Source organism: Phaethon aethereus (genome assembly GCF_964289735.1).
Source record: "Phaethon aethereus genome assembly, chromosome: 7".
Classification (NCBI taxonomy): domain Eukaryota; kingdom Metazoa; phylum Chordata; class Aves; order Phaethontiformes; family Phaethontidae; genus Phaethon; species Phaethon aethereus.
In genome coordinates, this window is record NC_138583.1 from 4,970,690 (window position 1) to 4,996,195 (window position 25,506).

The 25,506-nt window shown below is 58.2% G+C and overlaps 1 protein-coding gene across 1 annotated transcript; it reads left to right on the plus strand.

Moving 5' to 3' along the window:
• Positions 1 to 567: 567 nt before the first annotated feature.
• On the plus strand, positions 568 to 9,217 carry SLC29A3 (solute carrier family 29 member 3; the record flags this gene model as incomplete). Its single annotated transcript, XM_082001909.1, has 5 exons — positions 568 to 2,057; positions 5,333 to 5,415; positions 6,350 to 6,576; positions 7,697 to 7,859; positions 8,548 to 9,217. Exons 1-5 carry the CDS (start codon positions 1,794 to 1,796, stop codon positions 9,215 to 9,217), a joined length of 1,407 nt encoding a protein of 468 aa, XP_081858035.1. The 5' UTR covers positions 568 to 1,793.
• Positions 9,218 to 25,506: the final 16,289 nt, after the last annotated feature.

Consider the following 25,506-nt stretch of genomic DNA (forward strand, 5'->3'; position numbering starts at 1 on the left):
ATGTGTCTTGGGCTGTTTTCACATCTGGGTGGCTGAGGCCATCTGATCTGCTCTCCTCGAAGGCTCAGAGGAGCCGGCGGTGTGTGGTGGCTAGCCCAGGCTGCCGGGCAGTGGCCGGCTGCACGTGCGCTGCTGGTGCTGCTGGGAGACGAGGCACCTGGGTCCGTCTGCATTTGTCCCCCAGGCAGCTGTACGTGGAAAAAAAACCCCAGACTAGACCACCTTGGGACCTTCTGTGAAAAATGGAGGCTAATTTGCTTCGATGAAGAAAAGCTGGATACAGGTGCAATGGAGGAAAAAGCAAGGGCCAGGCTGGTTCTAACCACCTCAGCCGGTGGAGATGGGGAAGGCTAAAGGCAAGGAGCTGGCAGCAGGAGCCAGAAGGTGTAAAACTCCACTAGTTGCCCACACACATGCAAACAAAGTGCCAAAGGGTGTCTGATTGTAGCGGGGTTACAGAAAAGCTGGGGCCCCACCAGTTTGTCATCTTCCCGTGTCCCACCTTTGGGGAAGGAGAGAGGGAAAGAAGAGTCTGGCAGAGGAAGAAGGCTAATGGTGTTTTCCTTCCCAGTCCCACGGTGCCCTCACGGTGAGCGTTAAAAGAGTAGTTTGGAGGGCATGGAGGATTTTTACAGCGAAGTTCATCCCAACAGGGCGTTGCGGGAAGCAAAGCGAGTAAAGGAGCTCTGGCGAGGGGTCCCCCGTGCTCCAGGAGATGCTCCCCGTTCCCAGCCCTCCATCCTCGGTAGCAGCTGACGGATTTGCGCTTTGATGCCTTCCACCAAAAACCAGACCGGGGGAGCGGGGGAAGCTTTTTGTTATTCCCCTCCCGTAAGCCAGGCCCTGAATAACGCGGATTTTTAAGAGAACGCTTCTCATTTAAACCCCCCGGGGGGGCTGGGGGGAGCGTGCTGCTTGCGCTGCGCCTGCAAGAGGTCAGACGGACTAAATAATTAAAAAAAAAAAAAAAAAAAGAAGAAGAAGGAGGGGAGAAGAAGGGGTTGGGGGGGGCGGGCGCTGCGCCGGGCCAGCCCCGGCGGGGCGGAGCGGGGCGGCGGGGCCGGCGGCGGCGGGGCCGTTTGTCCCCCCCCGGTAAGTGCTGCGGAGGGAAGGGGCGGCGGGGAGGGACGTGGCGTTTCCCCCTCCTAAAACTGAAGGCTTTTTTGCCCCCCCCCCCTTTTTTTTTTCTTTTCTCCCCAAAATCCCCGATTTCCGGCATTTCCTGCGCTGGGCCCGGCCCCTTCCCCCGCGGCCACGGGCCCTCGTGGCCCTTTCACGAACCGCCCCAGCAAAAGCCGCCGGTGGGGCGTTAGTTTGCGCGTCGTTATCCAAAGCCCGGTGACGTCGACGCTGGTTTATGAGTCAATTTGGCATGAGCCGTGACGATGCTCTAGGAGTTTACAAGCCGGTCCGCGAAGCCCGGTGGCCCGGCGTGAGTTTACGGGTCGCTCCGCGCAGCCCGGTGGCCTTGTTTAGTTTAAAAGCTGTTAATTTATTTCCGCTCTATTTATTTATCTACGTATTTAATTGATTTGAGCCTCGTGCGCGCTGAGGTTTCCTGCATTTGCAAGGCCAAGGGGGACGGGTTAATTACGGGTTACGGAGGGGAACACGGGTGCCCGCTCCCACGCCTTGCGCGGAGCCAGCCGTCGCCGCGCCGAGCCGGTTCAGCCCACTCATCCGGCTGCACGGCCGGCCGTGGGAGGAGGGACCCCCCTCGCGCGATAATATCTCTTTTTATTTTGTTTTTTTCCTTTGGTTTCGGTGGTTGGTTTCGGCAGCGTCGCGGCACCATGCAGCCGGCAGCCAGCGGCGTTCCCCCGGACGAGGAGCCCTTGGTCGCGCAGCCCTCGATCGCGGAGCCCTCGGTGAACAGGTACAGCCAGCAAAAGCCGAGCGACCGCTTACATGGGGCCTACGTTATTTTTTTCCTCCTGGGCATCGGGTCCCTGCTGCCCTGGAATTTCTTCATCACGGCAAAGCACTACTGGATGTACAAGCTGCAAAACTGCTCGGATCAGGCAGGCCCGGCAGGACGGGCAGCGGCCGATCTGCGGGTGAGTGTGCTGCTTTCAAGTCAGGAAAAAAAAAAAAAAAAGCCTCTTTCCTTCTTTATTTGCCTTTTTTTCCCCCCACTCCGCTTCCCCAGAAGGTGAGTGAATGTCCTCTGGGGTTCTGCCTCCTGCAAACCTGAGGTAGGGGTTTATTTGGGGAGCGCAAAGAGTAGCAAGCAAGATGCTTAAAACTAAAAGGCGTAACGCTTTGTGGTCTGTCTTTTAGCTGTATTTGAAGTGCTAAGGTTTCAGGTGCATAGTAAAAAAAAAAAAAACCGTGGCTTTACCTGCCCCATAAGCAAGGACAGTTTGTACGGTGCAAGGTAAAAATCTGTTCATGATTTTTTTTTTTTATTTTATTTTATTTTTTGTGTACTTCATGCTTGATGGGCCCCTGAGCCCCGCAGGGCTCTGTGCTTTTTCCAGCCGGCCTCGGCCGCGACTCCCCGCGGGCTGAGAGAAAAATTACCCTGAACTTCTGGCTGCGCGATGAGGCATCGAACAGGTTTTGGGCGTTTTCTCCCTCGCGCTGGCTGGCGCGGCGCGGCATTGGGAGGCGGCAGCAGGGCTCGGCGCGAGCACCGGCCCCGGAGCGCGCGGCTTTGCGCTAGTCTCGAGCCCTCCGGATGTTTTCCTGCTTTTCCTTCAACATCTGGCAGCTGTGACCAGAGTATCTCCTTGCAGCGATCAACATCTGGCTTTTGGCATATGGGATGAGGAGCTTGTCACGGGGCAATTGATGAGCCGGCCTTGGGGCAGCAGGCTTGGTGGCTGCTCTTTTTCTCCCCCAAAAAGCCGCCTTCTGTTGCTCCTCTGCCACGGCAAGATTATTTCCCTGTGCCCCCCGACAAAGCACTGCTATTTCTTTGTGGCTGGAAAAAGCGTCGGCGCGACGAGGCCGCATCCTTCTGTTGCCGAGCTCGTTCAAGTGGTTTGGGCACATTTTCTTTTTATATAAACATAGAGCCAGGTGTGACACCCACCCTTTCTCGATGATTTCTCACGCCATTGCGGCATCCACGGCTGTTTTAATTTCAATAGTTGTTGAGCCGGCTGCGTTTTTGATGGGGAGGAAGCAGAGCGTCACCGAGGGTGCTGGTACCGGGATGCTGAAGTCCTGGTGTAAATCGAGGTACTGGGTGGGTTAAACTGATGGAGACCAAGCCCCCGTGGTGCCCGAAGACCACGAATCGGCTGCCCCTGTGCTAGCAGGGGTGCTCAGAGAGCGGGCGAAGGGTGCTCCGCCACCACGTGGCACGGCGTCCCGCCACGTTCCCTGCGTCCCACCCTCTCCTCACGCCTTCTACCTCAGGCTTCTCCAGGGCAATTCTTGAAATTTAGGAAGTTCTTCCTAAAAAACTCTCGCGCGGCTGCGTTCCTGGTCGGATCCGCCATTATGGTGTCGAAAAAGATTTTTGTTTTTTTGGTTTTTTCCTCTTTCTGTATGGCCGTGGCGCAATGCTTTTTACTTCCCCTGTTGAAAAGCAGCCTGGCTTTTCCGTGGCGGTCGATCCGACCAAAACCAAACCAGTCGACCGCGTCTCTGCCCCGGGATGGCGAGCCGCGGTGCTGCGGCAGGAGGGCTTACCTGCAAACGGAGCTCGACCCCGGAAAGACGCAGCGCCCCGCTCCTGGCTCCCGCCTGCCCCGCCGCTGCTGATTTCGTGCTCCAGGTAACGCTCCGGTGCCTTCAGCCGCCACCCTGGACCGGGGCTGCTTTTCAGGAGCCCGGCTGCCGAGTCCGGGCTGGAGCGGAATAAAAACTACTTTGCAAAAGCCTCTCAGCAGCGCCGGCCGATGCCGGTGACCGATTTGCCACCGTCATGCTTCGTTCTTCTTCAGGGTTGGTTTTCGTTAAGGTGCCGAGCGTGTGCCGAGTATCACGGCAGTGTGTTTGGAGGTAATACAGGGCCAAAAATGTGGTGTGAGGGCTTCCCTTGGGGTTTTTTTCCCCACAGAAACAACCACAAGTGAAACCTTTCTACTTGGCTTTTCTTTTCCAGTAGGGTTTGGCCATGGGTAAGGCAAGGTAAAGCTTCCCCGTGCGGTGCAGGCTCCTCAGTTTTTTAAATACTTCCCTAATTCTCTTCCCACCGCTGGTGTGAGCACGTTTGCTGGGAATGAATGAACGTTTCCCCGGGGTGCTCGAAACGCAGCATCTCTGCTGGATTACTTCAAGTACGCTTCTGCTTGGTGGAAAGCATTGCAAAGTCTTTTCTCCTCCCCAGCAGAGAATGAAAATTAACTTGGAAGTACGTGAAATGTCCCCAGGCTGGTTGGGGAGGGGGGTTCTTTTAAGTAGGTTGGTAAATAAGTCTTAGTTTTAGCAGCCACCTTTGCATTTTATTTTGTCTTTTCTCCTATAATTCATCCTATGGCCGTAGAGCTCTGAGCCTCCTGCTTCGCCAAGCCGATGCCATAAGTGCAGGCGTCTGTGTCTCCGTCTACATGGACCCTCCAGGAGCGATTATTAGATTTCCCATTGCTTACAATAAAGCGCCTGGTGGGGAAGGATAAATGAACATGCTTGTCAACTGATTAAAAGACTACAGTGCAAATCTGAGGGGGCGGGGGGAAACAACCCCCAAAAAACCCAACGTAACATGCGGAGAAAACGTGCCGAGTGCCTTCCCGTGCCCGGACGCGACGCGGCCCCGTCTCTGTAGCTGGGTAACTGCAGAAAATGAAAGCCCGTCGCGATGGGGGTGGATATGTAGGTCATTCTCTTTGCGAGCATCGTCCTACCTGCTGGCTGAGATTCCAGCGGTTAGCTGTGGAAAATTGATGCTGCTGTTCATAAAAACCGGCCCTCACGGACCTCAAGTGGGGTAAAATGTTCAGGGGGGTTGGTCCAGGGCACCGGAGCCATCCGGAGAAATTCAGACCCCCTTATTTTGGTTGCTGCCCCGCAGAGTCGGCGCAGCGGTGAGGCAGGTAATGCCTTCGCCGTTTTTGCTTCTGAATTTATCACGTCCCCATTTTCCTAAAGTACCCCAGGGCTGCTGCAGGACGAGACAGCCCCGGGGCGGTCCCCATCGCCCATTCCCGTCGCCTCTCGCCCCGAGCCGCGTTGGCAGCATGTGCTACGATGCGAGGAGGTGGACACCCGCATCGTGACTCCCCATGTCTGCTGTATCGTGACATATTTAGGACCTGAAATTCATGTCTTGTTCCCTCTCTCCTTTTTTTTTTTTTTTTTCTAATGGGGTTGTTTGTTTCTTTGTTTGTTTCTTTGTTTGTTTCTTTGTTTGTTTGTTTGTTTGTTTGTTTCCTGGCAGGACTTCTTTGAGAGTTACATCTCCATCGCTTCGACTGTGCCCTCGGTGCTGTGCTTGATGGGAAACTTCTTGCTCGTCAATAAGTAAGTGCTGCTGCGTTCCCGGGTCTGTTAGCCGTGGCTCTCCCTGGCTTTCCCGCATCGCTCCTGTCTTCCTCTGGCTTCAGCCGTCGTTCCCAGCTCCGCCGGAAACGCCTGGCGGGGAGAAGCTTTAAAATGGGGAGGCAAAGCTCGGGAAAGCCGTGCTGTCCTCTGGCTGCCGCGAGCGGGGCGAAGCACCCCGTCCTGGAGTTGGTTTGAGTTGTCGCCACCGTAAATAAATCCCTAATAAATTCCTTGGGTAAATCCTCGGGAAGGAAGGTCCGTGTATGCGGACATGTGGTCTTTCCTTCTAAAAATGCCACCGTTGTCACCGGGGAAGCGGACGACGAGAGCCAGGCACGTCCGGGCAGGCGTAACGCCCTGCTCTTGTCCTACCGGCCATTGAACTGGGTTAAGAAAAGGACCTTGCTGCAAGCCTGTCTTAAATCTAAGTCAGCGTCGCCTCATTTGTGAGGCGTGTGCTTAATCTCTCGATCTCAGCTGCCGGCCCGGCCCCTCGCTTCGCTCCCTCGCCCCTCCGTCCTGCGCCCGGGCCAGCCCGGCCGGTCCCCGGCTGCGCGATAAGCAACCTCCGTGCTCAGGCAACTAAATATCTCATTATCCTGTAGCGACGTGCCCGGGATTGCTTTCACCCGGCCCGCCGTGCGTTGCTCCCGCGCTGGGGAGAGATTTCTGGGAGATTTCTGGGAGAAATGGGTATTTACAGCTCGCTTGGGCTGGTAGGCTTAGTCCTACCGACGGCAAGAGTGGAAATGGCAGAGTTAACGTCGAAAGGCTTCTGAGAAAAATCATTACTTTTTATTCCTCATCCCCCCCCGCCTTTCTTTATTTTCTTTGACCCTTCTCGCAGCCGAGGAGTTGGTGTCCTCTGCACCGCGCCTTCGCGTTGGAGCTCTCTCCTTCCCCTTGTCCCCAGGGTGCCCGCCAGCGTCCGGATCCTGTCCTCCCTCTTCGTCATGCTGGCCGTTTTCCTGGTGATCACGGTGCTGGTGAAGGTTGACACCTCCGCCTGGACCACCCCCTTCTTCGCCCTCACCATCGGCTGCGTGGTCGTCGTCAGCAGCGCCTCGACCGTCTTCACCAGCAGCATCTTCGGCCTCAGCAGCCGCTTCCCCATGAAGAACTTGCAGGCGCTGATCTCCGGTCGGTGTCCTCCGGCCGCGCCGTCCCGGTGGGCTCGTGCTCTTCGGGTTTTCTGCGGTTGGGCGCTCGGTTTCCTTCTCCCTCCCGCCTCGGGCGTTTGGTCGCAGGGAGTTTGTTTTAGAAACTTAACTTGGCCTTGAAGATAAAGGGAAGTTGCTGGAGGAGAAACACGCTGGGTCACGCGAGCCGGGCGTTCTCGTTTCTGTAAATACCCGTAAGCCCACGCGCTGGGGGCTCGGCAGAGACCAGGAGAGCGGCGGTCCTTCGCCGCCAACGCCCCGCGGAGCAGCTCCAGCCGGCGCGAGGGCTCGGCTCGGCCGTTCGTTCTGCGCAGGGAGCGGGGGGGAAGGAGGCGCGGCCCCCGGCCCCTCTCTTTGCAGCTGGAGGAGTCCTCAGCTCCTGCGTTGTCTCCCCCCCGCGGCATTGCCGCGAGCGATGAGCTCCCCGGAGGGTTGATAACGTCACGGATGCGCCGAGGAACGGCTGGCAAAGCCAAGAGGCGGGGGGGGGGGGGAAAATATCGAGACAGAGAAATTTGTCCCAGGGCCAAGACAGGAGTGTTTTAATGAGTTTAGCCCGGAGCGGGAAAGCCCCGCGTCCCCGAGACGGCGTACCTGTTGCCGGTGCTTGAATTCCCGTCGGGGGGAGCGCAGAAGAGGGGTGGTGGTGTGTGCTTGCCGGTGGGAAGCCAGGTTTGGGCTGTGGGCAGAGTTTGGACCTACTCCGCAGGACTCGGCAGAGGCCAGCCCGGCGGGCCGGGTCCCATCCTGTCCCTCGCGCAGTGCTGCGGCCGCGCCGGAACGGGCGCGGGGTGGGACCCGGGCGGCGATGCAGCCCCGCAAATAGCCGTGCCGCTGCGAGGCGAGGACGTGGCGGCGAGGCGGTGTGTGCGGCTGCACCCTGAGCTGGCTTTGGGGAACCGGGGTGTGGGGCACGGGGGGGAGCTGCTGCTCCCGAGGGGGTTCTGGGCACCGGGGGGGGTTAGTAAGAGGACGCTGCCGTTTCTGGGTCCCCCCTCTGCACCGAAGCCCTCCTCGCTGGAGGTGCTGGGGTTGCTCTCTGCCACCTCGACGCCCCTCACCCGTGCCCTGGGCGCTGAGCCCTCTGGTCCCCCACGCAGGTCAGGCCATGGGCGGCACGATCAGCGCCGTCGCCTCCGTGATAGACCTGGCAGCAGCGGCCGACGTTACGGACAGCGCCCTGGCTTACTTCCTCACCGCTGACATCTTCATCGTCGTCTGCATCATGGTGTACCTCCTCCTTCCCAGGCTGGAGTACTCCAGGTGCGTGCACCAGCCTGCCGTGGGTGTCCCGCCGGGGGTTTGCTGCCGCCGGTGCCGGTGGGGTTGCCGGGGATGCTTGCCGCGCCGGTCCCCGCGCCGTCACCCCCCGGCGTCCCACCACCCCCGCGCCCCACGCGCTCCAGCTCCGGCGCTGCGCCGCCGCCAGCCGCGCTTCCCCGTTTGACCGAAACCTCGGACCGAAACCGGGTGCCCGCCCCGGCGCGTGCCGAGTTTCTGGCAAGCCGCCACCCCGGGGGGGGCAGAAGGGCGCTGACGCGGGGGCTGACCGAATGCGTGACGTCATCAGAGAGCTGTAATCGGGCAGCGGCCAGCCGGGTGGGTCCCCATAGGGTGTCCGTATCTGCAACGTCACGCACCGACGTGCGCGACCCGTTGGTCTTGTCGGTGCTCGAAACCCCCTGGCCCCCCCGAATGCCTGCGTGCAGTAGGGTCCCCCCGTGAACCACCGAGGGCGTAAAGGGACCCCGGCGGTGGGGAGGAGGGGGCGGCGGGTCCCCGGGGGTCACCGCCCCACCTGAGGTGGGAGCTGGAGGCGCGGCGGGCTCGCTGCAGCCGCCCTCGCTGGGTCCGGCAGACATCCCTGCCTTGCCAGCCTCTCTCCAAGCCTCGGCTGGAGTTCCTCCCAGGACACGCGTGGCTGATAATCTCCCTCCTCCTCCTCTTCCAGGTACTACCTGAGCAGCCAGAAGGAGAGCCCGTCTCTGGCCGCCGTGCCGGCCGACAGCTTGGCGGAGGAGGGGGAAGAGCCGGGAGGCACCACAAATCCCTCCTTCCTGGCGAGAAGCACCGGCATCCCCCCGCTCCGGCCCATCCTGCAGAAGACAGCCCTCCTCGGCTTCTGCCTCTTCTACGTCTTCTTCATCTCCATCATCATCTTCCCTTCTCTCTCCTCCAACGTCGAGTCGGTCAGCAAGGCCTCGGGAAGCCTCTGGAGCACCAAGTACTTTGCGCCGCTCACCAGTTTCCTCCTGTACAACTTCGCTGACTGGTGCGGGAGGCAGATCACCGCCTGGATCCAGGTCCCCGGCCCCAAGAGCAAGCTGCTGCCCGCCCTCGTCCTCCTCAGGACCATCTTCCTCCCTCTCTTCATCCTCAGCAACTACCAACCCCGGGCTCACGTCCCGACGGTGGTCTTCAACCGAGACGTCTACCCGGTGGTCTTCACGGCGCTGCTGGGGCTGAGCAACGGCTACCTGGGGACGCTGGTCATCGTCTACGGCCCCAAGATCGTGCCGAAAGAGCTGGCCGAGGCGGCGGGGGTGGTGATGACGTTTTACCTCACGCTGGGGCTGGCGGTGGGGTCCGCCTGCTCCGTTCTCATTGTCCACCTCGTGTAGAGGAGCAGCCGGGGCGGGGATGCCCTCGATTCGCCGTGCTGCTGTCGGGTATTTAGGGTTTTTGGTTTTTTCCTCCCCCAAAAGCCAGGCATGCTGTGTCTTGGGCTGGGGGTCTCATCCAGGGGGAAAGTCCCCCTTCTGGAAAGGGGTGTCCCCTGCCTTTGGGAGGTCCTTTGTCACTCCCCACTTTGACCGGAGCAAAAGGAACAAAAAAGCCTCGTCCTCCCCGGGGAGCTCAGGGGAGCATGGGGGGCACGGGGAAGTGCCGGCGGGCAAGGGTGGTTCGCCTGTGCCACCACGCCGGGCTTAAACCGAAACCGGGGCTTTTGAGGGCGCCTTGGGTTTTGCTGCCTCTTCGTTAAGAGTTTAGCCCTACAGCATTTGGGTGGTCTCGGGGAGCGCCCGGCGCGGTGCTGCTAGTCCCGGGGATGCATGTCGTGGCCCAGCTGAGACCGTTTCTCCTGCTGTGGCCGCGGCGGGATGGTTGTGGACTCGTAACTTGCCTGTCTGTGGCCGAACCCCAAGGAAAGCGAAATGCTAAGTGGTCCTAACCGGAGGTTTTTAAGGTGCCTTTAGTCTGCGTTGAGGAGGGTCCGTAAAAGCCATGGAGCGGTATTGAGAGGCTCTGATCTGGTCTTCACGGCAGAAAGCTGATTAATTTAGGTAGGCAGGCGGCATACGGTCTCCAGATGCTTTCAGAGGGGCGAGCTACTGTAACACCCACAAAGATGGCCCACCCAAAGGGGACCGGCTTTTAAAGCCACTTAAACTTCCATATGCAAATGCAGCCTGGACCAAATAAATAAAATTATTGCGTGGATTTATGGTCTAGGAGAGGTGAACTGGTGAGCGAGGATGTAATGGCGTAACTTGGCACTACAGCTGATGCCTCAGGGATGCTATCTGTGGAAAATACGTCAAGAATGGGTCGCTAGCGGGTGCTCTCTCCCCGTCTCCCACTTGACCGAGTCGTGGTGAAGAGCCCGAGCCAGTCTTGCGCTGGCAACCCAAGTGTCCCTTTGTGGCCTTCAGCGCTTCCCACTCGAGAGCGCGCCGCGTGGTCTGCTCTCCTCAACTCATACGTTTTCCTCCGGTCCCAGGTATAATGAGGTTCTGCTCGTTTGCCGGCTGCTTTGCGCCTCTGCCGATCCTCGCCCTCACGTTACAGACCGGATACGTCTTGAGAGAGAACTTGATTATCCGGTGCCGTTGCGAATAAAGTTAATTCTTGATAGTGTGCAACTGCTGGTGTCTGAAGTGATTTCTCTTGGAGACGCGCCGATGCACGCGCTTTTAGTTTGCATTTTTCCTTCCGGTCACCCTTCTCTCCCAGCTTGGATTGTAGACTCGGAGAAATCACTGGGAAGGGAAATGGCAGAGAGAATTGCTTTGAGAGCCCAGGTTATTCTAATTTAGGATCTCCAAATGACCTGCAGGTAGGTGTGAAGAGTGTACTTACTGCATCTGCCAGGGGAAGCAGGAAGGGAATTTATCCTTTGTCTTTGATGTCTTTCCTTAGTCTTTTCAGCTAAGGAAAGTTAGAGAAACGAGGGGAAAAATCAATAGAGGTGCAAACTGGGCAAGAACGAGGCCTGAGTACAGAGCGGGGACGGATGCTGGCGGGCAGCCTGCGCCACGAGCGTGTGGGTGACCCCCCCCCGGCAAGAGGGGACGGGTAATTTACCGGGCGTCGCATATAGCGGCGGGGAAGCAAGTGCTGCTGTATGGTGCCGGGGCGAAATCGCATCCCATGCTCCGCCCGGGCCGTACCGACGAGCTCAAGCTAAGGAAGTGCAGCATGACTGGCAGGGCTGCAAGTGTTGGCACCGTCTCTCCGCCCCACGGGGTAGAAATGCCGCCACGTCTCCACCCGTGCCACCAGCCTCGGCCAAACCCCGAGGTTTGGCGCAGCGCTATCGCCCCTCGGGCGGCGGAAGCATCATCGAAGCAACGTCCCTTACCCTTCAGCGTGGCCTTGGTGGAGACCAAGGAGAAGCTCCGCTGCCTGTCGGCCGCTCCGTTGTGCGTGTTTTGGGGTAGGGCTCGTCCTGCCGGCTGCGGTGGGATTGCCTTCGGCGGCTCGACGGCGGGAGCGGGGGTGGTGGTACGCGGTACCCGGCAGCACGGAGCATCCCTGCATCCCTGCCTGTCCCCGGCATCCTGACGGAGCTCCTAACGAGCCCCGGCGGTCCCCTGACCTCGCGCTCGTTTACCGCCCCGTGGCGGCTTCGTTCGCGTGGGCAGCGGGGTCCCCGGGCAGCGGGGTCCCCGGGCAGCGCCCCGTTCTGCCTGGCCCCGCGGGCTGCGGCGAGCGCGCGGAGAGCCCTCACCCCACCACGGACGGGGTGATGCTCTCCGGCCCCCGCCCCTCCAAAACGCGGCCGCCTCGCCCTCCGCCGCCGCGGAAAAGACCCGTTCCAAGGTATTTTAGCTCTCGGCCCTCGTTCCCCTCGGCCCACGCTGGCGCCCGGGGGGGTGCCGCTTTTGCCAGCCTCCCCAGCTTTGCGGCGTGCCCCTGGCGAGCATCCTCCCGGAGCGGGGCCCGCGAGCCAAGGGCCCGAAACGCCGGCGGTCGTCGTCTTCGGCAGGGGCTCGGGGTGCCCAGCGGATGAGCTGAGCTGATCCCGTCCCAGAGGGAAAAAGAAAAAAAAAAAACCTCGGCTTTGAAAGCTCGCCAGCCAGCTGCAGGCTTGCCCGGCTGCTCTTCTCCTTTTCCACGTTTTATGGAGTAATTTGTACTATATTTACACGACGGCGATAAGCAGTTTTTAAAATGGAAGCAAAGAAAAAGCTGTTGAATGGATTGTTAGAAAAAAGCCCTGTTTGCCATGCCAGCAGGGGGGAAAAAAAAAAAAGGGGGATAAAAATCACCATCCTAGGGACACGCTGTTCGTCATATCTGGGTATTTTTTCCCTTGATTTGTGTGCCTAACGCGAGGAGAAGTCGCAGATGCGTGCTGAATTCTGCAGGGAACATATGCACGCGTTTAAATCATTTACAGCATTTACTGGTGCAATTGTGGAGCACATTATTTTTCTGCATTTGTAATTAGGCTCCAAACAGATGGCGGAGGACGGTGGCTTCTGATTAGGCAGGCTTGCGCTCTGTTGGGCGGCGCTGGGAGAGCAAACCGAGCCGAGAAAGTTTTCCTCTTAATTTATCACGCCGTGGCGGGGAGGGGGTAGAGCACCCGTGGCCGGCTGAGCGCGGGCTCCGGCGTGCCCGTAGCAGGCTGGGCAAAGCGGAGCGAGCCGGCGGGTCTGCTGCCTCTGCCATCCCCGCTCGCCGATGGACGGGGCGTACGGACACCCCCCCAGCTCGGTTGCGATTCCGGGTTTGGTAACTCTGCGCGGCACGGCTTCGGCTACCCGGCAGCGCGGGACGGGGCGTCCGCTTTGACAAACGCTTTTAATAATGAGGCGGGGGGCCGGGGTTTGGGAAGGGGCTGTAGAGCGGGAGCGAGCCGCGGGCTCACGGCTGCGCGCGAGGAGCGAGCGCGCCGTCAGCTCTGCGCTCCGGCGTTGCCCTCGGCTTGGCGAGGCGGGTAGAGCTCTCCTGCACCTCTACTGGGGGCAACCTTGGCAGCTTTGACAGCAATGCAGGGTTGGCCCGTTGCCTCTCCATCTTAAGGACCCGACTGCTGTTTTAAATGCATCACCCTGGAGACCTGCTAGCCTCGTTTTTGACCTTAAACAGCAGCAACAGCTCTTCACAGCCAAAGTGCAAGTACCTCCACGCCAAGCCCATGTTCCCGTGCATGTGCCCTCACTCCAGCCGGTCAGGGGTCCCCTCTGACTGTCCCGTAGTCATATAGAGGAGAATTTATTTGGTGTTATTTTGTACTACTTCCTACAATTTCCTATTTTCCTGACATAACCTCCCCAAATTCTAGGTGCGCGAGCCCAGCCAAAATGGATTAAATGAGAGGCAACTGGAAGAGCAGAGCAACACAGGAAAGGAGCAGATCGTGGGCCTGAGCAGCTCAGGTAGACCCATGGGTCTGGAAGTTGGGGCTCTCGGTGAGCAGCATAAGTGCTCTCCAGGTTTCCCCCAAGGCAACTGCATAACCGCAGAATCACAGATTCATTAAGGTTGGAAGGGACCTTTGAGATCATCAAGCCCAACCCTTAACCCAACACCACCATGGCCCCTAAACCATGTCCCGAAGTGCCACATCCACACGTTTTTTGAACACTGTCAGTGATGGCGACTCCACCACCTCCCTGGGCAGCCTGTTCCGATGCTTGACCACTCTCTCGGTGAAGACATTTTTCCTAATCTCCAGTCTAAACCTCCCCTGGTGCAACTTGAGGCCGTTTCCTCTCGTCCTATCACTACTTACTTGGGAGAAGAGACCAACCCCCACCTCATCACAATCCCCTTTCAGGTAGTTGTAGAGAGCGATGAGGGCTCCCCTCAGCCTTCTTTTCTCCAGACTGAACAACCCCAGTTCCCTCAGCCGCTCCTCATCAGACTTGTGCTCCAGATGCCTCACCAGCTCCATTGCCCTTCTCTGGACATGCTCCAGCACCTCAACGTCCTTCTTGTAGTGAGGGGCCCAACACTGGACACAGGATTCGAGGTGCAGCCTCACCAGTGCCGAGTACAGGGGCACGATCACTTCCCTGCTCCTGCTGGCCACACCATGTCTGATACAGGCCAGGATGCTGTTGGCCTTCTTGGCCACCTGGGCACACTGCCGGCTCATGTTCAGCCGGCTGTCGACCAGCACCCCCAGGTCCCTTTCCGCCGGGCAGCTCTCCAGCCACTCCTCCCCAAGCCTGTAGCGTTGCAAGGGGTTGTTGTGACCCAAGTGCAGGACCCGGCACTTGGCCTTATTAAACCTCATACAGTTGGCCTCGGCCCATCGATCCAGCCTGTCCAGATGCCTCTGCAGAGCCCTCCTGCCCTCCAGCAGATCAACACTCCCACCCAGCTTGGTGTCATCTGCAAACTTACTGAGGGAGCACTCGATCCCCTCATCCAGGTCATCAATAAAGATACTGAACACGACCGGCCCCAGAACCGAGCCCTGGGGAACACCGCTTGTGACCGGCAACCAGCCGGATTTAACGCCGTTGACCACAACTGTCTGAGCTCGGCCGTCCAGGCAGTGAGTAGTGGCCGTCCAACTTTACTTTGTGTCCTCTTTGGTCCTTCCCTCCCAACTGTGCCAGCGGTGATCACCTTTCCCTTGTGTTTTTGTCCTGCTGCTCCTCCTGGGCTGCCGCCCGTCAAGGTTACACGCAGGGTTGCCCAAGAGCTGGCCAAGAAGGAGGTCATCTTCTAACCGGCACGGCGCTCTGGGCAGCCCCTGACCACAAAAGCGGACAACCTGGACACGCAACTCGGAGACCACGCGGCAGGGAAGGTGACACAGCAACGGCTATGGTGGCATGCGACAGGAGGGGCACGTCCAGAGGAGGCGAGCGATCCGGAGGGCTGCTGTGTGGATGCTGTGCCTGTAGATGGCACCTTCTACTCTGCCACTGCTGAGGAGGAACGGAAAACTGAGGGGGGAAAAAACAAAAAAAACCCCAAACCCACATCAAAACAAATAAAAACCACCCCAAAACCTGGCTGGTAAGGTAGGGCTCGAAGCTAAGAGGACGATGCTTTGGGTGCCTGGCATGATCCAGGGTAGTCACCCCCCCGGGGAGTAAAGCACCCGGCTCTCCCCCTCGCCGTAACTGCGCTGGCTCCAGGTTGCCTGCCCCAGTCACCGCCAAACCCTGTGAATTTACTAACATTGCCCATCCGCAGGAGATCCCACCGAGGGCTGTTCCAAAAACCAGCAAAAAGCACCTCCAGCTGCTTGGGCAGTTGGTGTGAAAGGGTTGGGGTTGTTGGTAGCTCAGCTGGACCCACCGGTGGACGCAGGCTGGCGGGTGCCCGATGAAGGCTGCCACGTGAATTGGGCATCGGTTATAAACCTGTGCCCAGCTCCTGCCCTTCCCACCAGCTTTAAACACGTTTGCCTTACCCTCCGTATGGACTATATCGCTTTATAAAGGTGCAATTTGAAATGCAGCACTTCTGTATTTCTACAGGAGGGAAAAAAAACCACGGAACGGTCTGTTCTTTCAGTGTTTTTCTTCTACAGAGGGAGAAAAGGCAAGCAATCCCTTGACTTTGCCCAGATTCCTCTCCAGCCTCCTTCACCCATAAATTCCTAAACAAACAGCGTGATCCTAATATTGGCCTTCAAAATTCTGTGTGAAATGGACCTGGAAATTAATTTCACACCGGAAAAAAAAAAACGGCTCGCTGTCAGCCGTGGCGCAGGTGCTCGAAAAGAAAACCCGGTGACGGCCGTACAAATTAATCCTGCAACGTGGGCGAGAGGGTCGCGCGGCGGGGAGCGGCCTCCCTTGTGCCGCCGGCCCCGTCCGCGCCGCCACGGGGGATGCCGGAAAGCCACGGGCGGTGGGAGGCTACCACCATCCCTGAGGGGCTCACGGTCTGAGGGGGTCACAAAATCACCGTGTCCCCCAAGAAAGTGAAAATGGGGGGCACGGGCTGCCTCCTCCCGAGCGAAAAGACCTCCTGCTCTTTCACACGGGTTTTTGCTTGCTAAGCGAGGACGATGGTTTGGGGAAGCAGGTGAAGGGATCCTTGCGGGAGACTCCTGGGGAAAAGGAGGCGTGAAGAACTGACTGATGGTGCAATATCGCACGCGCCGGTTGTCGGGCAGCTGATGTCCGTGCAGACCCTGGGGTCCACGGCAGTACGTGGTCCGTGGCAAGCAGGGATAATTCAGTGCCTTAGCTGGGCAGGATTTTGCACGTGCCTGCATTTCGTCTGCTTTCCATGTGGTATTTCATCTGTTTAAAGATTTAGAGGCCAACGGCGATCGCACCCCTCGCGGCAGAAGGGCCAGAGGAGCGGTACGCCGAGGGGGCAGTTGGACGGAGAAACGTTCCGTGCTTCGGCAGAAAAGCGAGGGGGGGAGAAGCCCTGCGGTACAATTCCGAGGTTGAGCGAGTGGTGCCGGGAGGCTGCGAAGGCTCTGCTTTCGCTGAGGGAGGGGGTTATGGGATCTGCCCCCCCCCCCCCCCCCCCAAAAAAAAGTTTCCCAGTAATGAGCCCACGGAGAAAGGGCGGGGTAGCCGGGAGGTTACCCTCGCCCTCCTGTGAACCGCCGTGCTCCCTGCCTCGCAGGGCTGGCACTAACTGCGGTGGCCTCCGAGCCCGACGGCGACTGGGAGCATCCCTCTGCTCACGACGCATCGCTCCATTTCAGTCCCTTTTTTTTTTTTTTTTTGCCCCAGCTATGAGCTTATTAAAAACCAACTGTGACGGCGCATCCCCCGCGGATTGCGTCTCCCATCGACGCTGCTTCCTTCAAACAGGAGCTCGGGGACATCAGCCCGGTGCGCTGGTTTGTGGTCCAGCCCGCACGCAGCGATTGCTGTTGCCGCCTGATTTAAACCGAGCTTGACAGGGAGCTACAGGTCATGGGCTACTGAATTCCCGTGGGTTTTGTGAGCCTAGGCGGTGAGATCCCGCTAGTCCTTCCCCCCCGATGGGAAAGGCTGCCACCCGGGCTCCACTGGGAATCGGACCAGGAGTCCAAGCCGGACCCACAGGCCAGGAGGGACTCGGCTTCGTTAGAGCTGACTTCTGTAAACCCGGCGTCAGGTCGAGGTGTGAGCTGTGGGTGATTTTGCACGCCGAAAGCCGCGGTGCGAAGCCGAGGCGTAGGAACCGGGCAGTGACTAAGCGGAGGAGAGGTGCGCTTCTGTTTAAATAGCGATGCTGACCTGAATTTATCATGGGAGTCATTAAGTGAGCCATCACTTGTGCAAAGTCAGAGCGGCTGCAGACAACAACCAGGCCTGACGTGTGTCCTCGGGTCGCTTAACGTACAGTTTTGCTTGGGTTTCCCCCTCTTTTTTGTTGTTCCTTCCCCTAATTAGTGCCCTGATTTTATGGAGACAGCTGGGATGGGCACGGTGCGGGTAACCCGGCTGCGTGCACGCCGCCTTGCGCCGATGACGAGGACAAGGGAGGGATGAAGGACCCGGGAAAGAGAAACCACCTGGACCGGCGTGGGCTCAGCTCAGCAGGATGCTCCGAGCCCCGCACCGGTAATGCCTGCGCCCTTTGCGCTCCTTGTGACCTGCGACTTTAGGACAGTCCTTAGCAAGCCCGGTACAACCCAGGCACACCTGAGGAGACACGTCGCCAGCGTCTCCAGCATCGCCAGTCTCATCCCCCCCCCGCCGCAGGCAGCCAATGGCACTCAGCTGTTGGCCATGGACTTCTGGTTTTAACCCCAAAAACAGCTTCAGGTGTGCAACGTCGGGCTCAGGGCCCCGCCTGCAGCTTAACTGGGTTTGGGGGAGGCCCCTGCCCATCATGGGGAGGGGGGCTCTGCCGTGGCCCCCCCCCAGGGCGGAGGTGAGGGCACCAGGAGCAGACCTCTGCCCGATTCAAGTCAATCAGCCCGGGAGCTGTGGTAATTGCCTAATTAGCAGAAGCTGTTCAAGAGAGGCAAGGGCTTAATTATCCCCTCCTGCTCCCGCAGAGGCATTTGCCCGCTGCTGCTCCAGGAGGAGGGATGCAAAGGTGGGTGGATGGGAACGCTCCCGACATTGCCAAGCAGGGCTCCAGGAGGGGCTTTAGCAGCACAAACTTCACTTATTTAGTGTTTTAATCAAAGCTGCTCGTGATGGGGTCGGGGGGAAGGTAAATCCCTTCCAAGTTAGGAGCGGCTGGAGGCTTGTGTACGCGTGTGTGGCGGGGCAGGACCCACAGCCCCGGCCCTTGGCGTGGGGACGGCTGTCACCGCAGGCCGCTTTCTGCGGCTTCGTCGCTCCCGAGAGGTGAGAAATGGGGCGAAGCGGTAGGATTTGGCTGCCTTCCCTCAAGCTTGCTCGTAGGGAGGGCTTGGACCGGGGGCAGAGATGCGCCCTGCCGGGATTAGGGAAGCCGGGAGGACCTGGGGTCGGAGGGGCGAGAGCGCGAAGGGTTGGGTGGAAGCCCGTGTCGGTGGCGCGGCAAAGATAACACCGTGCCCGCAGAAAGCGAGGCCGCGAGTGCCCGAGGGAGAGGAGCCGGGGAGGAAGAGCTGCCGTGCGGCTCTCCGGGCGCGCCGTATCGCTTCGCCGCTCGCGTGTGATTTACGCGCCCCCCGGGCCTGCCGGCCGCGGTCGCGCGCGGCTGGGGAAATGCTGCCGGTAGCAACAGCGACCGGGGACGGGAATTAAAGCCGAAGAGGCTTGAGCTCAACTCCCTGCGGCCGCTGCCCGGGGCTGAGCCCGGGCTGGGGGGGGGGGTCGCTGGAGGCGGAGCTGAAATACCCGTTACCTGGGCAAGGGGCGCTGCGCCAGCCGCCGCCCGGGCTCCTTCCCCACCCCTTCCTCCTCCTCCTCCTCCTCCTCCTCCCGCGGCGGCTCACTCGGCTGGGCAGGGCGGCGGGGGCCGGCAGCCGCCCGGGGAGGGGGGGACGACATGGGGGGTGACCGCTGACACCGAGCGCCGGGACCCCGCCACAGGTAACGCCCCGCCGGTTTTCCTTATTCCGCGTCTGTTTGTTTGGGGGTTTTTCTTTTTTTTTTTTTTTGGGGGGGGGGGGGGGAGATGCGCGGAGGATGCGCGGGCGCGGAGCCTCCGGCATCCCCCTCCGCCCCTGAGGGTGGCTTTGCGCGCCGTCCTCCTTCCCAAACCTCTCTGATCTGCTCCCTCCGAGGGGACAACTTGTTTGGGGTGAGCGCTGCCATCATCATCATCGTCATTACCTCTACTATTGTTATTGGGGGGGGGGGGGGTGTCGTTCAGCGCGGTGGTTCCTATGGCAGGAGTCGGGGAGCCCAACCTCTTTTATCAAAAAATAATAGTAACGCTAAAAGGTGTTGGTGCCTGCTGTCCTGCCCCTGCCCCAGCAAGCGCCGTCCCTGTCCCGCACCCCCAAGCCCACCCTGGGCTCTAATTTTGAGTTTGGCTCGGAGGAAGGAGGCGGTGAGAAGCTGCGAAGTTTCTCAGGAGAGCCAGGGCTGAAGTTCTTCAGAGGCGTGGGGATGCGAGGCGTGCGGGTCTGGCCCTAGCCGAGCGGGACCGAGCTACAATGCAATTTTTTTTTTAATCCCCTCAAAAACTTATTAAATGGGAGAACAGCTTTTCAAAATGACAAACTTGCCTTGAACGGTTTCTTTTTATTTCTGCTGAAAACACTTGCTTTGAGATTCCACCACCGCTTCTTTGCTCGCTCCTCTTTTTTCCTTCTCCTCTGACAAAACCTGTGATGGTCTTTTATTTAAATAAACGTTTTCCTGAGCACCCCAAACACCGACACCTGCACGCATCCAGCTTGGCATTGGCCGGGCGTCTTTAGCTTTGAACTGCCTGGAGTCATCGCTGGAGCCTTTATTTAAAGAAAACGCTCAGACTTCAAGGGTCTGGTCCCTATTAAAGCCGGCCAGCTAAATTACATTACCCTTCCTTTTAACCTGCAGAGTTTGGGGTGTTTTAGCCGTAAGCTTTTCGGGGCAGGGATAGCTTTTCCCCGGGTGGTGTTCTTTGGTTTGATCTACCCCGGCACCAGCCCCTTTGTTCTGATCCATGATTTTTGGATGCAATGTGAAGGTAAATAACAGCCTGTGCCCACTTGCAATTAGAAATACAGGCGTGGGACTTCATTACTGCCATTTAATTGGCAAAAGACAAGATCTTGGGGTGTCGGTAGTGAAGACCTATTGGGGGTGTGTGGAGATAAGGTGATAAGGCTGTTGATGTAAAAGGCAACAGTTCTTTAAAAAAAAAAGAGAAGGAAAAGCAGGGCTGGGGTAGCTTATTTGGCCAAATTAAAGGGTGTGGAGGATGGGGTGATGCGCCTGTGCGCAGGTGAGCAGCGGAGCTGGGAGCTGGCTGGGGCGCAGCCCGGGGGTCTCCCACGGGTACTCTGCATGGGAAGGGCAAATCCAAAACCAGGCCGGTGCCAGCGATGCCCGGGGGTGCTGCCAGCACCTTCTTGCCAACCACTGTCGCTTCCCCAAGCTGCCTGTCCCCTCTCATCCACCAGTGTTTCCTTGGGGAGGAGGAATGGGAAGTTTTCTATGCTAGTGCATGGGGTTTTTGTTGTTGCTTGGGGCTGGGGTTTTTTTTTCCTCCCTGTGCTGCGGGAAAGCCCTGCCTGGCAGCACATCCCCTGGGCATGACTGATGTCGGGGGGCTGGCAGAGCTGCCGTGGCCAGGCTGCAGGTGATGAGCCCGGCTTCTTCCCGCGGTCTTCCCGGCGCATCCTGCAGCAGCCTGGGACGCGCCGTGCCTGTGGCCTCGGTGCACGACAGCGCTACAGGATAGAGCTGGTGCATGAATTAAAAAAATAATAATTTTTTTTTTTGCCAGAGCAAGGTAATTCCCATGGGAAACTCACATTTGTCAAAATCCAGCTGGCTGTTTCAAGAGAAGGAGTTTTACCGTTGTCTTTCCTTCTTCCCTGCCCTGAGGAAGGAGATCCCTTTACAATCCCATTTTCCTTCTCCTACCCCTCTCCCCAGCACCAAGCTCTCTTGTTTCGGGAGGCAAACTGTAGGTTTTGTGGCACCAAGTCAATGTCCTGTTGTGAAAATACAATGTTTTGTTTTAAGACCAAGTTGTAAAACACTCCCTTTATGGGAAAGTGTAACCATTTATGTTCTTTTTTTTAAATTTTTTTTTTGTGATAATATGGAAGAAACAATTTTTGCAAGAGGTGGGACCTGAGGAGCTTGGCTGGTTGCTGTAGCTGGGAAGGGCACCCAGCCCATGTGCAGAGAGGCTGCGTGTCCTTCCTGGGGCCATCACCTGAAAATAGGAGGGAAGTAGCACGAGAAACATAATTCTCCAGAGCAATATCCATGGTATGGTAGCTTCTCTGCTCACCCGACGGACGTATGGAAAGAAAAAGGGCACCGCAGTCCCCTTTGGTGCATGCCCCAGGAACAGCCGGGGTGGTGAGGATGTCTTAAAAAGGATGTAATTTATGAATTTTCTCACATGTTCTGCGCCGATGGTCTTGAGCACAGATTATTTTTAAATTTATGAGGCTTTGGGATATGGGCTTGGCTTGACGAGGGGCTGGCCTGTGGCCTCTTGTCGGGGTGTAAAATGCCCCAGCTGCTTGCAGCCGGGCTATTGCAGCTTGCCTAATTTTGCTGGAGCTTTGCTTTGTGAGCGTAAACAGCTCAAAGCACATCCCAAAACTTCTGTGTGTTTCCCCCCCCCCCCCACTACGGTACCCTGCTTTTTGCAATTAAGACTTTTAATAAAGTTACAGGAGGGTTAGTTTGGGGCTTTTATGGCCTGAGACCTACAGACGTGAAAATTCACGCCTTTATCCTTGCGTCGCCGTCGGACCCTATCTCAGCGTGCAGGTTCTGCCGCTCAGATGGGGAATCCTGGTGGCTGAGACTCACCCAAATCTTGGGGATGTCCTGGACCTTGCCCGTGGGTTGCTGAATCACCAGGACGCTGTCGCAGGGGCTGGAATGGCGTTTCCGTACAGGCTGCGCTGTGCGGCGTGCCGAGCTCAAAGCCTCGGTCAACGTGGGCAGAAAACCTTTGGTGGTGGAATCTGGTGGCTTTCAGTCCGTGAAGGTGTCAGCAGGTGGCTCTGGTGGGTGCTTGCTGACCATGGTGTGCCCCATAAATGAGCAGAGGGGCCATCCCTGGCCACGTCCCCTCCCGAGCCTCTGCCAGAGCCAACGCCGCAGCGAGGTTTTTTCCGTCCTTAGCCCGAGTTGCTTTGCCCTGGTCTCTGCATTTGGTACAAGGGCTGCTCTCCGGGGGAGAACGAGATCCCGCCTGGAGTACGCCGAGGAGAAAGTCACTGGGGCCAAAGTCCTGCTGGCAACAGGAGGATATGCTGGTGCCCGGGCTGCTGCGGCGTGGGAGAGGGGCTGGACAGCTTAGAGGGTCCCCAGCCGTGGCTGAGGTCCTAGGAGGGCTTGCACGAACAAGCCTGTCGCTGGTGATGAACTACTGTCATTAATCCAAATAACTTCATTGCTGCTGAATGCCTTTGTCTTTCAGTTTGATCCCCTGCTCTCGGGGGCTGCTGTTTAGGATTGAGGGATTTTTGTGGTGTGGTGTGGTTTTTTTTTTTTCTCTCCCTCTGAAGTAGCCTCATCTTCCTTTCCCTGTGCTCTCTCTACCACTTTGGGTTTTTGCCCCCCATCCTAAAATTTCAGCCAGCGAGTGATTAGCCACAGCGTGCCCACGGTGTTACTCCATCAGGCAAAGCATCACTTTTATTAGCTAGAACAGCCAGTGGGCCTTGAAAAGGTCCGTTGCAGCAAAGTGCCTCTCGCTGAAAGTTAAGTGAGCTTTGTGCAAAAGCAGCAAGGACACTTCTCTCTTGATTTGGATGAGGCCAGAAATGGTCTGAGAGCTTTTGCAGCTGAGGTTGCTCAGTGTGAGGGTGTTTTTTTTTGGTTTGGGTTGGTATTTTCCCCCCCCCCCTCCTCTGAAGCACCCCTATTTCTCTTTTTTTTTTTTAAGATCTACCTTTCCAGCCTGTGGTTTGAGTTGCCAGAGGACTGAACAAAATAGCCTTGTTGCTTCCTCATACTGACGCAAACATCCAGCCCGGAGCTCAGGAGTAGCTGGAGGCAGGGAGACGGGGTGAGGTCCTGGGTGCCCTCGTCCCCGGGGTCCTGTGCTGATGGGGGGGCTTGGAGTGGCGTCTTGAGCGTTTGCCAAGGAAGATGGTGTGAAATAACTAACCCGTCGTCTTCGGCAGGGCTTCAAAATGTAGTTTGGCTACTGATTGTCAAGAGCTCCTGGTTCTGTGGCTGGTGGCTTGCTCTTGAAGTTGATGCTGAATTTCTTCCTGCGTTGCTCACGCTGTTACGGGCGTACTTCTCGGGGTGAAGCTCATGGCGTGCTTCCTCCCCCCCGCTGCAGAGAGGGGATGCTCACGTTCAAAGCTGTACCCCGGTGCGGCAAGGAGGGAGGTGCCGTGCCGGTGCCCGCCTGTGCCTGCAAGCGCAGGGCCCTGCCGAGCCCCCGGCTCCGCTGCAGGGCCGGCCGGAGACCCAGGGCTCGAGCAATACTCATAGAAGCATAGAACAGTTTGGGTGGGAAGGGACCTTTCAAGGCCATCTAGTCCAACCCCCCTGCTGTGAGCAGGGGCATCCCCAACCAGAGCAGGTTGCTCAGAGCCCTGTCCAGCCTGACCTGGGATGTTCCCAGGGATGGGGCATCGACCACCTCTCTGGGTGACCTGGGCCAGGGTTTCACCACCCTCATTGGGAAAAATTTCTTCCTTGTATCCAGTCTAAATCTGCCCTCTTTTAGTTTAAAACTATTACCTCTTGTCCCATCACGACAGGCCCTGCTAAAAACTCTGTCCCCATCTTTCTTGTAAGCTCCCTTTAAGCCCTGGCAGCTGCAATAAGGTCTCCCCGGAGCCTTCTCTGCTCCAGGCTGAACCCCCTCAGCTCTCCCAGCCCGTCCTCCCAGCAGAGCTGTTCCAGCCCTCAGAGCATTGCTGGGGCCTCCTGTGGCCCCGCTCCAGCAGGTCCATGTCTCTCCTGTGCCGAGGGCTCCAGAGCTGGACGCAGCACTGCAGGGGGGTCTCCCCAGAGCGGAGCAGAGGGGCAGAACCCCCTCCCTCGCTCTGCTGGCCACACGGCTTTGGGGGCAGCCCAGGACACGGTTGGCTTCTGGGCTGTGAGCGCACATTGCCGGCTCATGTCCAACTTTTCATCTCCCAGGACCCCCAAGTCCTTCTCCATGGGGCTGCTCTCCATCCCTTCACCCCCAGCCTGTGCTGGTACCGGGGGTTGCCCCGACCCATGTGCGGGCCCATGCCTCGAGCTTGCCCGGGTCCCTCCGGATGGCATCCCGTCCCTCAGGCGTGCCAGCCGTGCCACGCGGCTCGGTGTCACCTGCAAACTCGCTGAGGGTGCCCTCGATCCCACTGTCTGCGTCAGTGATGAAGACGTTAAAGAGCGCTGTCATCTACCCTGGGTCCGCTGTGCGAGCTTCTTATTCTGTAGATGGAATGGGCAACATTCAGATGAACTTTTTTTTTTAATTTAATTACACTTCACAGATGTCCTCTCTTACCTTTTTTCTTTCTCCTCCTTTAAAAGCCCCAACCTGAAGAGAAGTGTGCTTGCGTCTGGAGCCGTGCAGGCAGGAGTGCCCCGGGATACGTTACAAACTCGCCCAAAAATATCGCGTGGGGGCCTGAGGATGCTTCTCCTGCATGGTGGTGGTGGCTGGCGGTCCAGCCAGGCAGCTGCCCAGCCTCGGTCCGCAGGCAGGCCTGCCTTCTTCTGGGCAGGGCATGAGAAGGAAGCGCCTGGCCTCCTGTTCGCTTTGGGTCAGCCCTTAGCACCTTTACGTTGCCCCTCTGTCCCCTGCTGTATGTTTCTGGAGCGTCTGGAGAGCGGTTCCTCTCTTGCGAGACCGGACTGTGCACGCCACTTCACCGAGCTCAGCTTTCTGCCTCCTCCTAAAGCAGTAATTCCCATCCTTCTTCCCTCTCCTGTTTTTTTTTTTTTACCCCCCTCTTTTTTTTTTTTTCTTTAAGCGCAGTTCTGTTGCTGTTGGCTTCTTTCCTACCTTTTCATCCCACCTCAGCATCACCTGCCCTGCAGCCCTGCTGCTCCTTTGCAGCCTTGCCCCCGTGTGCCGGGCTCTGTGTGGGCGCAGCCCCAGAGAGCCGGGAGCCACTTGGCTTGGTCTCCACACCCCACCCCAGTCCGCCTCCCACTTTAGGAGCCACTGTTCTGGCCTAAGTGAGGTTTTGTGATGGAAAATGGTTGCTAGTCACCATAAGGATCGTAGCAACCAGTGCTGGAGACTCAGTAGAGCCGGTGCTGCCCTACTCGACAAAAACCAGGCATCTCCTCTTCCACCTCCCCAGGAAAGATGCTGCCTTCTCCCTGGAGGGATGGGTGGCAGCGACTGCCGCAGCGGGGAACGGGGGGTCCCCCCTCCCAAAGCCCCGAGGGGGGTGTTCTAAGGTTGCACAAGTGGAGAGGTGGATGGGATGCTCGCACTCGTAGCGCTAAATGACCCTCCGCGGGGTTTGCCCGTCGCTAACGCGGAGCTGGGCAGTTGTCGGGATGACCTTATGGCGGCTGCCGTGACTTGGAAAACCAAGTTCCCTTCCAACCCAGACAAAGCTTTCCTGCATGGACGGAGAAGTTCAAACACAGTGTTTTCTTCTGGTCTTGGGCTGTTGGTTAAAGGCGCTGTCCTGGAGCGAGCGCTTGTTTCCTATGGGACAGCGAGCCTCTCGCAGCCCCAAACAAAATGTTTCCACTCCTGTCCTTGTTTTTGAAAGGGAGTA